This window comes from Malus sylvestris, chromosome 5 (genome assembly GCF_916048215.2).
Source record: "Malus sylvestris chromosome 5, drMalSylv7.2, whole genome shotgun sequence".
Lineage (NCBI taxonomy): Eukaryota > Viridiplantae > Streptophyta > Magnoliopsida > Rosales > Rosaceae > Malus > Malus sylvestris.
In genome coordinates this window covers 45,842,668-45,855,159 of record NC_062264.1, presented here as the reverse complement: position 1 = coordinate 45,855,159, position 12,492 = coordinate 45,842,668, and the positions used below count along the sequence as shown (strand labels likewise).

General features: G+C 42.4%; 1 protein-coding gene across 1 annotated transcript; it reads right to left on the bottom strand.

Annotated features, from left to right (window-relative positions):
* Nucleotides 1-2,455: 2,455 nt before the first annotated feature.
* On the bottom strand, nt 2,456-5,120 carry LOC126623428 (5'-adenylylsulfate reductase 3, chloroplastic-like). The gene is made up of 4 exons (XM_050292319.1): nt 4,950-5,120; nt 4,675-4,836; nt 4,440-4,566; nt 2,456-3,798 (listed from the first exon to the last, which is right to left on the bottom strand). The coding sequence occupies exons 1-4, from the start codon at nt 5,023-5,025 to the stop codon at nt 2,766-2,768; spliced, it is 1,398 nt and encodes a 465-aa protein (XP_050148276.1). The 5' UTR covers nt 5,026-5,120; the 3' UTR covers nt 2,456-2,765.
* Nucleotides 5,121-12,492: the final 7,372 nt, after the last annotated feature.

Sequence of the window (12,492 nt, the reverse complement as noted above, 5' to 3'; positions counted from 1 at the left end):
TTACATGCAATTAGAACGTAAATGTAATTGAAACATAAATGTGGTAGTATTTTAAGTTCATCACTCAATTTTTCACATATATAACATCATGTGATTGCTTGAAATATCTTCATTTTAAATTCACGATTTCATGCAAATTTCTCTCAATAACAATGTTAGTGTTAAGAATAGTGTTAAAGCATTAAAATATACAATATTTTGTTGTCGTGGTATTTCAAACAAATCACTCACTGTTGTACATTTTAGATTTTTTACATGACAGTGGAGAAAAGGGAAAAGACATTGCCAGCCAAAAATGTCTTTCGAAGGACGAGCACCCGCAGGGTTTTCTTGGGTAGCAAACAAAGCACAGACCAATAAATTACACGGTATCTACAGTACTGCAGCAGTGGGTCACGAGAACAGTAGTAGAACGACAGCTTACAGGGTGAGGCCGTGAGGGTGGGTCACCAAATACAAATGCCTTCTCTTGTTTTGCACACTATCAAATTAGTTTGATAAAACAAGACTCTCAATCCCACAGGTTTCTGCATTTTTGTTTATAATTATATTCCTCACCAAACACTAATCACTATGCAACTATATGCATGCATTCCTCGTTTATATGTAACCGGAAAGATGCCCCCTCTCTTCTCTCTTCGCATGAGTGCGGTAAGAGATGATAGATATATCTGGTTACACTCAAATTTTTTTCACCAGCATTGCCTTTAAGCATTATTTATCGAAAAGAAAACTTTAAAGGTAAAAGGTTAAGTTTCAAACTGCAAAAGAATGTAATTATGTTTATGTAAATGTTGTTCACCAATAACATATATAAATTCCATGTTTTCTTAACGGTAACATGGAGAAAGCTACGCCCTCTGAATATAATCATGAAAAAGGGGAGGGTAGAGGAAAGGTGTTTTTGGTGGGTTAAAGAAACATGGAAAGAAAGGGTGGAGATTCTCAGACAGCAATTTGGAAAGGGGATCCTAAGAATTTGGAAGTACAACAAATATTTACTTACATCCTGTAAGTTTGGATTTACAACAATAACTATGTCGTTGATTAGATCTCATTCCTTAACTAGGACTAGGAGTTGCATGTGTCTTCCATATGCTTGAAATGTCTTATCTACTGTTCAATCTTATTGATGGACTGTTCTTTTTATTGTGTTTGGACTAGGGATCACCAACTAGCGAGAGATTCAATATTAGCATAGAAATACCTTACAAAATCTCATATAAGGTTAGGGGTGGACACTTGAAATAAAAAATTGAAAACGAAACACAGAACAAATCGGATCATATCGAACGATTCGGTTTTTGTGGTTTTGAAACAATTTCAGTTTGAAACCTAACTGCAAGTTGAAGAAAAAAAAGGGTTTGGTTTGGCTTCTTATATCTAGAACTTAATCGAACAGCATAATATAAAAAATATTTAATTTAAAGCCAATTAGGTGGTGGGGTGTAATTGGTTATTTTAAATTTGTTTTGCCACTTTTGTATGCTTTTTAAAGTTTATATTTTTTATGTTTTTGTAATGTAGAGTTGGCCAATTCGAATTCAAGCATCGCCTCTTACTCTTAATTCATAACCACAATAACAAATTCCTAGGGAATCTCAAGCTTTCAACTCACAAGGTTGAATCCTGAATGGCTTCTCATCCATCTATTTCACTTCACAAGATCTAAGGTCTAGACTTCTCAAGCCTGTTAACAAACTCAAAGGCCTCCTAAACCTTTAAAGAGTAAGTGTCTAAAAATAAAAAAAATAAAATAAAAAAGGTTGAACGATTCAATGTAATGACTTTAAACATCAAAATTTTTATGTTGAATTACATGAACAATTTACCTTTTCAGGTTTTTTCGGGTCATAATAATGCCATAAGACATTTTGACGTGGAACTTTGTTTGAACTTTAGTAGTTTTGCAATTGCTTGAATGTAAATATATTCAGCTATTTATCATTTAACTGGTTTTTTTTTTTTTTTTTTTTTTTTTTTTTTTTTTGAGAACTAGGAAAACATGTTACAGGGCAAAGAAACCAAACAGGAGCAAGAAAGCCTACACAGAGGCAAACACCACGAAAACTAAACCAGAGCAAAGCAATGAGCGGGGATACAAGCCACAGACACTTGAACTAAGTTAAAGTGTCACCCCAAACCCACCACACCAAGCTAATGAGGACAAGGAAGACCATCATTACATAAAACATGAACTAACGAAGATGAGGGTCTGTCAACCCACACAAAATCACACATCTCTGTAAGACCAGCTGACGTAAGAACATCCGCTGCCATATTGGCTGATCTTGGCATCAAGACTAGCGATAGTTCTGGAAAGCCTCACCCAACCTTTGAGCCCTAGCCAAAATGGGGAAAAGCTCCCAACTGCCATTTTCAAGAGTAAACTAGTTTGACAGAGCACAAAGTTAATAAACTTTTACCAAGAACAATGCCGCAGCAAAAATGTCAATGCCACAAGAAAGCATAACTTTTATCCATTTCCAAAATCAGAAATCACTCACTGGAGACCAAAAGGAAAATTACAAGAGCCCTATCTTCTTGTCCCACAAAAGAACTGACTAAATTGACAATAAACTATGCCAAAGGCGTTGTGACATTCTTTTGAGAAACAGAGATATTTCTAGAACACAGATTCAACGAAGAAGAATCGATAGCATTCATCCGCGATGGTTCGCCAACGAATGTTGACTTCACCATTTAGGTATGGAGATGAATGGCACCGGGATTACTTTCTACAAACGTTTCAAAACTTCAGTTGGTTACCGAAGGGCATTGACGAACGCCATCAATGAATCGACGTCCCTCTTCTCCGTTGGGTACTTGATCGGCTGAGAGGAGTGTTTGGGGAAGAAGAGTATTGTGGGGAAGCTTGTGAGCTGCAGTTCTTTCTGGGCAAACTCCTTTTGCTCTCCATCTGCTCTGAACTTCCCCACTTTCACGCTGCTCCCCGCCAACTTGTCAGCCAACTCAACGAATGATGCTTCCATTGCCTGGCAAAACGGGCACCACGGTGCATAGAGCACTACAATCCATGGTTCTTTCCGGTCCTCAAGCTTTGCCAAATTTTCTATTCCAGTTCGGGTTAAGGTGACTAGATTCTGGGAAGTGAATATATCAGTTTCCGTGGCAGCACTATTTGACTCTGCAGCCATGCCATTTTGGTCTCCTCCTTCCTGTTTAATATTGCCCTTGTGAAGACCGCATTCCTTAGCCTTGGCGTCCTCCCACCACCACCTTCCTTCTCTCTCATGTTGCCCCGGTAGGACTGACCTTGTGCATGGCTCGCAACCAATTGAGATGTACCCTTTCGAGTGCAGTGAATTCACAGGTACATTCATGGCACGCAGAAAGTTCCATATGTCATGACCCGCGACATTTGCCACCGGGTTCCACTTCACCAAGCTGCCAGCACCACCATCCAGTCCCTCGAAAACAGGGTCGACCTGGACAACCGGAATTTCAGATCTAGTCCCCGGAGATTGATCTTTCCTTTGTCCGGTGATCCAGGCACGCAGCCCCTTGAGAGCCCTCCTCAGGGGTCTCACCTTCCTCACGCGGCAGCACTCCTGATGCCCATCCTCATAGAAAGAGAACAGCCCTTTGGTCCTTACTAATGCCTGAACTTCAACAGCATCCGGAAACATGTATTCAATGTGGATGCCATAGTGCTTCTCGACTGTGTCAAAGAACTGATATGTTTCGGGGTTCAGCCTTCCGGTATCCAAGCTGAAAACCCTATAGGGTCTACCGGTTAAATGCGCATACTCAATCAAAGCAACATCCTCCGCTCCGCTGCAAAAACCAAGTTTTTCGTTATTAACAAGAACAAAATGGCTAACAATCAAATCCATTTCATTTGGCGCCTCAAGCAATAATCAGAATGCATAAACTATACAAAACTCCTGGCAATCAGATCAATTCATCGTAAAACCTTAGTTTTCGTTAACATATTAGAAACACACAAACACCATTTGAGGCAAAGTGATGAGACAAGAATATAGCAGCCGGCCTGCTGACATCAAATCCCCAAATGTAGTTTTCTATCAGCAAAATTCCGTCTTTTATCCGTATTGCCACTGCATTCTAGATGGAGTACGCCCACATTTGATGAGATCCTTAATCATCTATACAACGACGACATCCCACAAGCATTCATTTAATTTTTTGACACAATAATTCTTAGGAGGCGTTTTAATTGACAATATATATTTTATCTTCAACCAATTTCCACCCTCAATGCATAATTCCCTCATCACCATAAAACTATACAAGATATTCTCATAGCATACAGTCATACAATACATTCATGTTTAATACGAGGTTGCCAAATGACAATTAACCCAAAAAAACGTTGCACATTCGGTTTTTAGCTATACATTTCACTAACATTCATCAAAATTAAGTTAGAAAATGTACTGCAGAGATTGGACTACCTGAAAGCAATGGCGATATCGTTGCCAAATTTCTCAAGCGCCTTGTCCATAATCTCAAGAGGGGAAGCATTCTCGAGCTCTTTAGCCAATTGTGCATAGTCCTCCACCTCTACTTTCTCAACCACCTCTGCAAAAATCACAAATTTTCAGTACAACCCACAAAAATTTATAAAAAATAAAAATAAAAAAAAACCAAAGAAATCTCCAAAAAGTGAAACAAATTTCCAATCTTTACCAGGAGCAACGGTTGTCGCTGCGGAAGGAACAATGGACTCGCTCCGCTTCGGCTGCGCATTCACCGGCCTCACCGACCTCCGCCGCTGAGAAAACGTCACGGCTTGGTTTTGAATTTGACTGTACGATCGATCAAACACCCGAATGGAACCCAATTGCGGAGCTGCAAATTCCAAAACCCGAAACCCACACTCGTTAATTCACATCCCAAATCAAAATTTCCAAGCTTCTCGGTTCAATCAAAATATCAATTAAAAATTAGGAAAAAAATTGTACCTTTGGGTTCTGAGGAGGGAGTGAAGGCGCGACCAGAGATCGAAGCAGATGAAGAAGAAGTAACAGCGAGGGCCATTTTCAGAAACGATTTTCCGAATTCGAATTCAAATCCTCTGTTTTTTGCTCTGTGATTTCGGAAACACCCGGTTTATGATTAGCAGGCTCATGTCAATATGTTTATATAAACATGGCTATTAACGGGGCGGCCATTCAGGTTCATTGAACCTGGACGTTATTCCGTACCAGAGCCCCACCGCATATAAAACCTGCTTACGTGACGGCTTACGATTCGTGGGCTCGGTCTATGTAGTCATCGCTTTCGTCACGTGGTGTGGGCCCGGGCCGAGAGAGTCCCTTTCCTCCCTGCCTGGTGGTGGGAAAGTACATGGAGGAGAGAGCGCAACCTTTCCCTTCTCTTGGTGGTCCATTTTTTGTCATATTCTTCGGGGCCTTTTTCTAAAATTCCAAATTATTAGTGACCAAATAAAAATCCACATTTTACCATAAACAAAAATTGAAAATCCACAATGTTTGTTAATTTCCGGATCATAAGATTATAGGTTGGTTTTCCTTTGCGGGTCCGGATCCTCTTTGTGAGATCCTGGCGATCCAAAGAGGATCCGATAAGAATCCATGAATCGTTTCCGTTCATCGTACATCGTACAGTCATAAATTATTTTAAATATTTTTATTTAAAAATAAACATAAACAGTACTTAACAAAAACTAATCGCACGATGTACGATTTACTGATTCCCAAGATCCTCACCAAAAGTATCAGGAGAGGATCATGTTGGTCCATTTGCCTCCCCTCAAATTTTCATACAATTCTTTGTGGTTGAGCTTTATAACAAAATGTACATTGGATTACGTAAGGTCGGGTATAAAATAAGAATATGTAGAACTAGCATTTTGGACCTAACTCGTTAGTATTAGTATTTGGATGGATGCTTAACGGGTCAAGTCGCTAACAGGTGAATCTATTAACAACCCGTTAGTTTAGGATGTTTTAGTAGTTTCAGTAAAGTCTTAACAACAAAAAATAAACTCTATGGAAAAATAATAATAATAATTGTTAACAGGTGTTAACAGGTGAAACGAATGAAACGGGTCGGGTTCGGGTGACTTGTTAAGTTAACGGGTTGGATTGAACCCGACCCAAACCTAATAAACCCGACCCGTTTACAGGTCTAAGAATATGATAGTATTGTTTACAACACTATGTGCATAAGATTCAACTAGCCTTCATGCACGCACTCACGCGCATGCAGAATACATTTTTTGAATCACGATATGTTACTGTGAACACGGAAAATTCCTGAAACGAATGAGACAAGAACAACGTGCACAAACAAATATTTGTATTTGATAGTTTTGGGTTACAATCTCTCTCAAATTTATCCTCTGATTCGATCTCCGTAAGGTGTTGATTGGTGGGTGTTTCGTTGATCCAAGGGCCGTCAAGGCTTGATCTTGGATGAACAGTTGGAAGTTTCTTCAAAGGGCCGTGGGCTTGATCTTTGAAGGTGGATTTGAGCGGATCTTCAAGGAGCCGTTGGGGCTTGATCTTGAGGATGAACAGTTGATGAACGATGAACGATGAACGCTTTCTTCAAGGGCCGTCGAGGCTTGGGCTTGATGAACAGCGGATGAGCGGATTCGTTGATGTTGTCGATCCAAAGGGGCCGTTGGGGCTTGATCCTTGAGGATGAACAGTTGATGAACGATGAACGATGAACGCTTTCTTCAATGGGCCGTTGAGGTTTGGGCTTGAAGGTGGATGATTGTTGATCCAAAGGGCCGTTGGGGCTTGATCTTGGAAGAACGATGAACGAAGAACACTTTCTTCAAGGGCCGTCGGGGCTTGATCTTGGAAGAACGATGAACGAAGAACGAAGAAGGCTTTCTTGATTCTTCGGGAACCTGGATGCTTAAGAGCTTTGGAGTTTCAGAGCTTCAAGGTGTAATATGAATTGGTTCCCCAAATGAATGAAATTGGGCTTGTATTTATAGAATTTTCCAAGGCCTAATTTTGAATATAATATTCCAGATGAAATAAGTCGTTTCTGCCAGGCGTTGACACGTGTCCTATTTGATGACTTTTCCAACTCATTTCAATTTTCGTTGAGTCACACGCTACGTGTAAAATTTATGTAATACATGAGCGTTGACACTTTGATTTATCGGTCAACATTTATTTACGAAATTTCGATGTCTACAAATGCCCCCACTTCAAGGCACGTCGTATACATGTGCTTGTCACGTGTAGGAGATGCGTTTTGAAGTCCCTTACTGTAGATGTCGATCCAAGGGCCGTCGAGGCTTGATCTTGAATTGGGCTGGAGATTTCTTCAAGGGCCATTGAGGCTTGATCTTGAATTGGGCTTGAGATTTCTTCAAGGGCCGTTGAGGCTTGATCTTGAATTGTTGTTTGAAATTTCTTCAAGGGCCGTCGATGCTTGATCTTGAAGGTTGAAATTTGACCACAAGGAGCTTCATGTGGTAGATGATCTTTGGCTTTGGTAATGGATGAATCGGCACGTATTTTGTTGCGCTTGTTGACTTTCCACAGCTTTGATCTTGAACTGGGTTGGAAGATTTTCTGGATTCCTCCAATTGTTGATTTTCCACAGCTTATTCTTGAACTAGGTTTTGATTCAAGGGTGGTAGACACTTAATCTTGAATCGGACTTGTGATTTCCTCAAGGGCCGTCGAGGCTTGATCTTGAATTTGGCTGGAAACTTCTTCAAGGGCCGTTGAGGCTTGATTCTTGAAGGTTGACTCGGACACATGGCAAGCAGGCACGAGGTAAAGGTGACAACCTGTTTCTTTGTTCAATCTTTCTAATTCACACCTGAGCAGTTTGGTCAACGGTATGATCTTCAAGATTGATGAACTCTTCTTCCAGTTGGTGACTTGATCTTTAAGGATTCGATTCAAGGGTGGTGAATCGGCATGTGCAGCCCACAACGCCTAGTAAGTCGACCCAAGAATTTGAGGGTCAAAACAAGTTCATCGTCCTCAGGCAGATGCGACATCTTCTCGAGTTCTTCATCTCGGACTCTTTCTGCTGAGTTGATTGTGCATGCTGCATTCTTCTCTGCTTGTTTCTTCAGGCAGATATGGCAGCTTCTTGAGTTCCTCAGTTCGGACTCCTTCTGCTGAGTTGACCGTGCAGACCGCATTCTTCTCTGCTTGTTCCTTCTGCACCTTGTCTCCACATGCTGCAAGGTATCATTTTCACTTGCCTTATCTGTTCTTCAGGCAGATGTGGCAGCTTCTTTGAAAGTACAGCAGCAGTGGAAGGCGAGTACTCGAGAGCAGTGCTAGGTAGGCAATCAGGGAAGGGTTCCAAGCAGTCGGTTCCTTACCCGAGTTTGAGTGGAAGTTCCGGCATATTGTTTTCTTTATCCTTGTCTTTGTAGGTAAGAACAAGGACAAAGGAAAGGACAGGGAGAACGCATGATATGAGATACTCTTGCTTTCTACCCTGGTGATATGAGATACTTTTGCTTTGGAGTCATTGGCTTGCAGAGGTACCCCAAGGAATAAGGAACACTGGGTAACTCAAGAGGCTTCGTTGGGAAGGCATTCTCAGAGATGAAGAAAGGTTCTGTATGTCTGCCTTGCTATGGAGGGTGAAGATGGACAGTTATAGGAAGTTCTTTAATACTTGTAGAGGTACTATTCTTTCACTCGTGTCGGCAACTAACGCGTGATTGAACAGTAAAATTTCACGTGCTTTCTCTTTCACCGAAAATCTTCGACAAATTGCCCATGATTTGCGCAAAGTTGAGTGTGCATATGACAGGTGATGACTCGGCTGAAAAAGACTGGCGCCTCTTCGATATCTGGGATTGGCGCTTCGACAAATTACCCGTGATTTCCGCAACGCTGAGTTTGCGTGTGACGGGTGCTGACGCGTCTGGAAAAGCAAGATACCTCTCCGATTTCTGAGCTTGCCTCTTCGATTTTTGAATTGGCCTCTTCGAATTCTGAGCTTGCCTCTTCGATCTCTGAAATCCCGTTGAGTGCTGATTTTTATAGAGGCACGCAGTTCGTTTCAAAGCACACTTGAATTTTCGCTTGCAGAAACTCCCTTCTTGCGCTTCTAAGATCTTGATCTGTCCGACCTCTTCTTTCTTCAACACCTTTGAAAATGTCTGGACCCTCCGACCGTCGTTTTGATTTGAACCTTGGTGAAGAGGCAGTCCCGTCTTCTCCAGATAACATATGGCGCCCATCCTTCATATCCCCTACTGGTCCTCTTACTGTTGGGGATTCGGTGATGAAGAATGATATGACCGCTGCGGTGGTGGCCCGGAACCTTGTCACTCCCAAAGATAACAGACTACTTTCCAGGCGGTCTGATGAGTTGGCCGTTAAGGAGTCCCTGGCTCTAAGTGTGCAGTGTGCGGGTTCTGTGTCCAACATGGCCCAACGCCTATTTGCTCGAACCCGTCAAGTTGAATCGTTGGCGGCTGAAGTGATGAGTCTCAAACAGGAGATCAGAGGGCTCAAGCATGAGAATAAACAGTTGCACAAGCTTGCACACAACTATGCCACAAACATGAAGAGGAAAATTGACCAGATGCAGGAATCTGATGGTCAGATCTTACTTGATCATCGGAGGTTTGTGGGTTTGTTCCAGCAGCATTTACCTTCGTCTTCTGGGGCTGTACCGACTGCTGAGGCTTCAAACAGCCAACCTCTGACGCCTTCTCTTCCTGGAGCTCTGCCGAGTTGTAAGGCGCCACCTGATCGTCCTTGAATATCCCCTCTTGTAAATTTGATTTGATTTGATTTTTTTTTTTTAAATTTATGTATAATTTCCAGAAAAATAAATAAAATAGACCTTCTATTTCTCTCTATGCATTTGTTTTTTTTTTCTTTTTCTTTTGGTGCTGGATGCACCAAGTTCCATCATTTTTTTTTATTATTTTTTTTTTATGTTTATTTATTTATTATTATTTTTTTTTTTTACAATATTTATTTTTTATTTATTTTTTTTGCTTTCTTTCTTTCTGCACATGGTGCCCATGCACTACCTAAAACTTTTGATCTGCCATGGGGCTGTACCCCATCTTTGATCCACCATTCCTCTTTGTTCACGTGGTGCCAGATGCACCACCACCTTTTTTTTTTTTTTTTTTTTTTTTTTTTTTTTTTTTTTAATTGTATTTCTTTCTGTATAAATTAGGATGCTTGGCGGAGGGATTTGTAGGGAAGGACGAAGACGGACGGAGAGCTGGAGTTTGAGGAAGAGCTTCTCGGCCGGCTAGTCGTTTGACAGCGGTCTTTGAAGTTGTTGGCAGCTGCGAGGCAAGAGACGGAGGAGGTCTTTGGGTGTGGATTGTCAAACTTTGGTTTTGTCAATCTCATTCAAAGGCGGCGGCCATGGCGGAGGTGCAGAGGAAGACGCTCCACTGCTACCGTCACTGAACACAACCACTGAGCACAGCCATTACACTGCCTGCCGAGCACAGTCATTCCACACCCGTTGTATTGCCACTGAGCACAGGCACAAAGTACAGCCAATAGACTTCGCCTCGTCAATTCCTACTGAGCCCATGCCGACATCATGCACGCCATTCCTCCGACAGCCGCTCCGCGATCACTCTCAGCGTCATTTTCCTGAGCTTGTTCATAACATATGGCGGAGGTGGAGTTGCAGGCATGGTTCTATGTGGTAGATATGCTGGCAGACGACACTTTAACAGGTTTGAAAGGCCATCAGAGACCGTCAGCCCAGTTCCTCCCCACTCTAGCATAGGCTGAATTGCTTTAGCTGTTGCTTCCAGTAGCTCCAGTTGAGGTAAGGTGCAAGCTTCTCCATCAACAAGCATCCCATCAGTGGCACACAAAAGTAGATATGAGGCACTCTGACAAAATTACCAATGACTCTGGGCTATCATGAATTCTCATCAACTCCACAATCAATTTCACAATCCGCTGGTTGATTCGCCACATCTTCTGACCTTGATCATCATCTTTGAGAGTACAAACCCAGAGTCCTAGATAGAGAGAGAAGGTTTTTAGAGAGAGATAAGGGTTTGATCGGAGATGAAGCCCAGTTTGACCATGGTGGATCTGTGCGCGTTGAGTCGGTTCTGCGAGTACGGTGCGGAGGCGGTGACGTGGGAGTTGTTCTTGTGGAGGCTGCAGCGGAAGGAGCCGGGGTGCGTGGTAGGGGAACACATGCAGGTTCGCTTCGGCTGACTGATATTCCGGCCGCTGGGGACGGCGGTGTGGTCGTGGCGGCGTCGCGGGAGGTGGGTGGTGAGGTTGCTGGGACCCCGGGGCCCATGGCTCGTGGGTTGGAGGAAGCTATTGCAGCAGCAGCAACCCAGAGACTCTGAAGGACTCGAGCGGCTGGTATATGATCCGACCCGCTGGTTTCGAAATCCAAGCCGGAATCTCGTACTTCCATCTCTGGACTTTCTTATACATGGCGATCAAATTGCTGTCGTCGAAAGGCAGGCGACCGGCGAGCAGGACGAAGAGGATGACGCAGCACGACCACGCGTCGGCTTTGGAGCCGTCGTAGCTGCGCCGGTAAACCACCTCGGGCGCCGTGTACGCGGGAGGTCCCACAAGTGGTGTGGAGCAGATTGAGAGCAGGAAGAAGAAGAGGAGGCTGAGGAAGAGCACGATCAGGGCGACCAGGGCGGAGTGACGAAAGCGGAGGCCGGATCCACATCGGCGATGAGCAGGGAAAGCGACAGAGCCGCCGAAGCTCAAAGAATGAGCAGAGATTCGACACCCGAGGGGAAGGGGGTCTTGGTGGCGAGAACTTCGTGGATTTTGAGGATATTGGGGTGTTGCTGGAAATGGAGATCATCGCCAAAGCCCAATGTACAAGAGTTTATGTCTCGGGCCTTGAGGTCCACCTGCGAGTCTTGATTTTTTTTTATTTTTTATTTTTATTTTTTGAAAACAAAATAAATTTGTAATGAAATTAACCCTCAGCAATGAAACTTTAATCAAATCTTTTTTTTTTTTTTTTTTTTTTTTTTTTTTTTTTTAAGAACACACACAAATATATATATATATATATATATACACACACACACATTATTTATCTATTATTATTTTTTTATTATTATTTTTTTGAAATTACAAAGAACTATTTATTGTTACCTTTGTAATAAAATTGACTTTCTTTAATAAAACATTTATTTATATTTTGATCTTGATGTGACTGAACTTGAAATTGAATATTCAAGCTGCCTACGTACCCTTCCAAAGAAAGAGATCAAGTCAAAACGTAGTTCAAATACATACATATATATTTTTTTGGTTTTTTTTTTTTTTTTTTTTTTTGTGCCGTTTGCAGTTTCAGCTCATGCAGGCAAGGAGTGTTGGTGTCGTTTGCAGTTTCAACTCGTGCAGACAATGAGCGTTGGTATTGCCTTTTATGCTCGTGCAGACCAGGAGCGTTGTGCCATGCAGTTTAGGCTCGTGTAGGCGAGGAGCCTTGTGTCTTGCAGTTTAGGCTCGTGTAGGCGAGGAGCCTTGGTTCGTGCAGTTTAGGCTCGTGCGA

Coding starts and splice junctions, on each gene's coding strand:
- LOC126623428 (XM_050292319.1), bottom strand. CDS start 5,025: ATGGCCCTCGCTGTTACTTCTTCTTCATCTGCTTCGATCTCTGGTCGC. Junction 4,837..4,949: donor TCCCTCCTCAGAACCCAAAG/GTACAATTTTTT, acceptor TGGAATTTGCAG/CTCCGCAATTGGGTTCCATT. Junction 3,799..4,439: donor GATATCGCCATTGCTTTCAG/GTAGTCCAATCT, acceptor TGGTTTTTGCAG/CGGAGCGGAGGATGTTGCTT.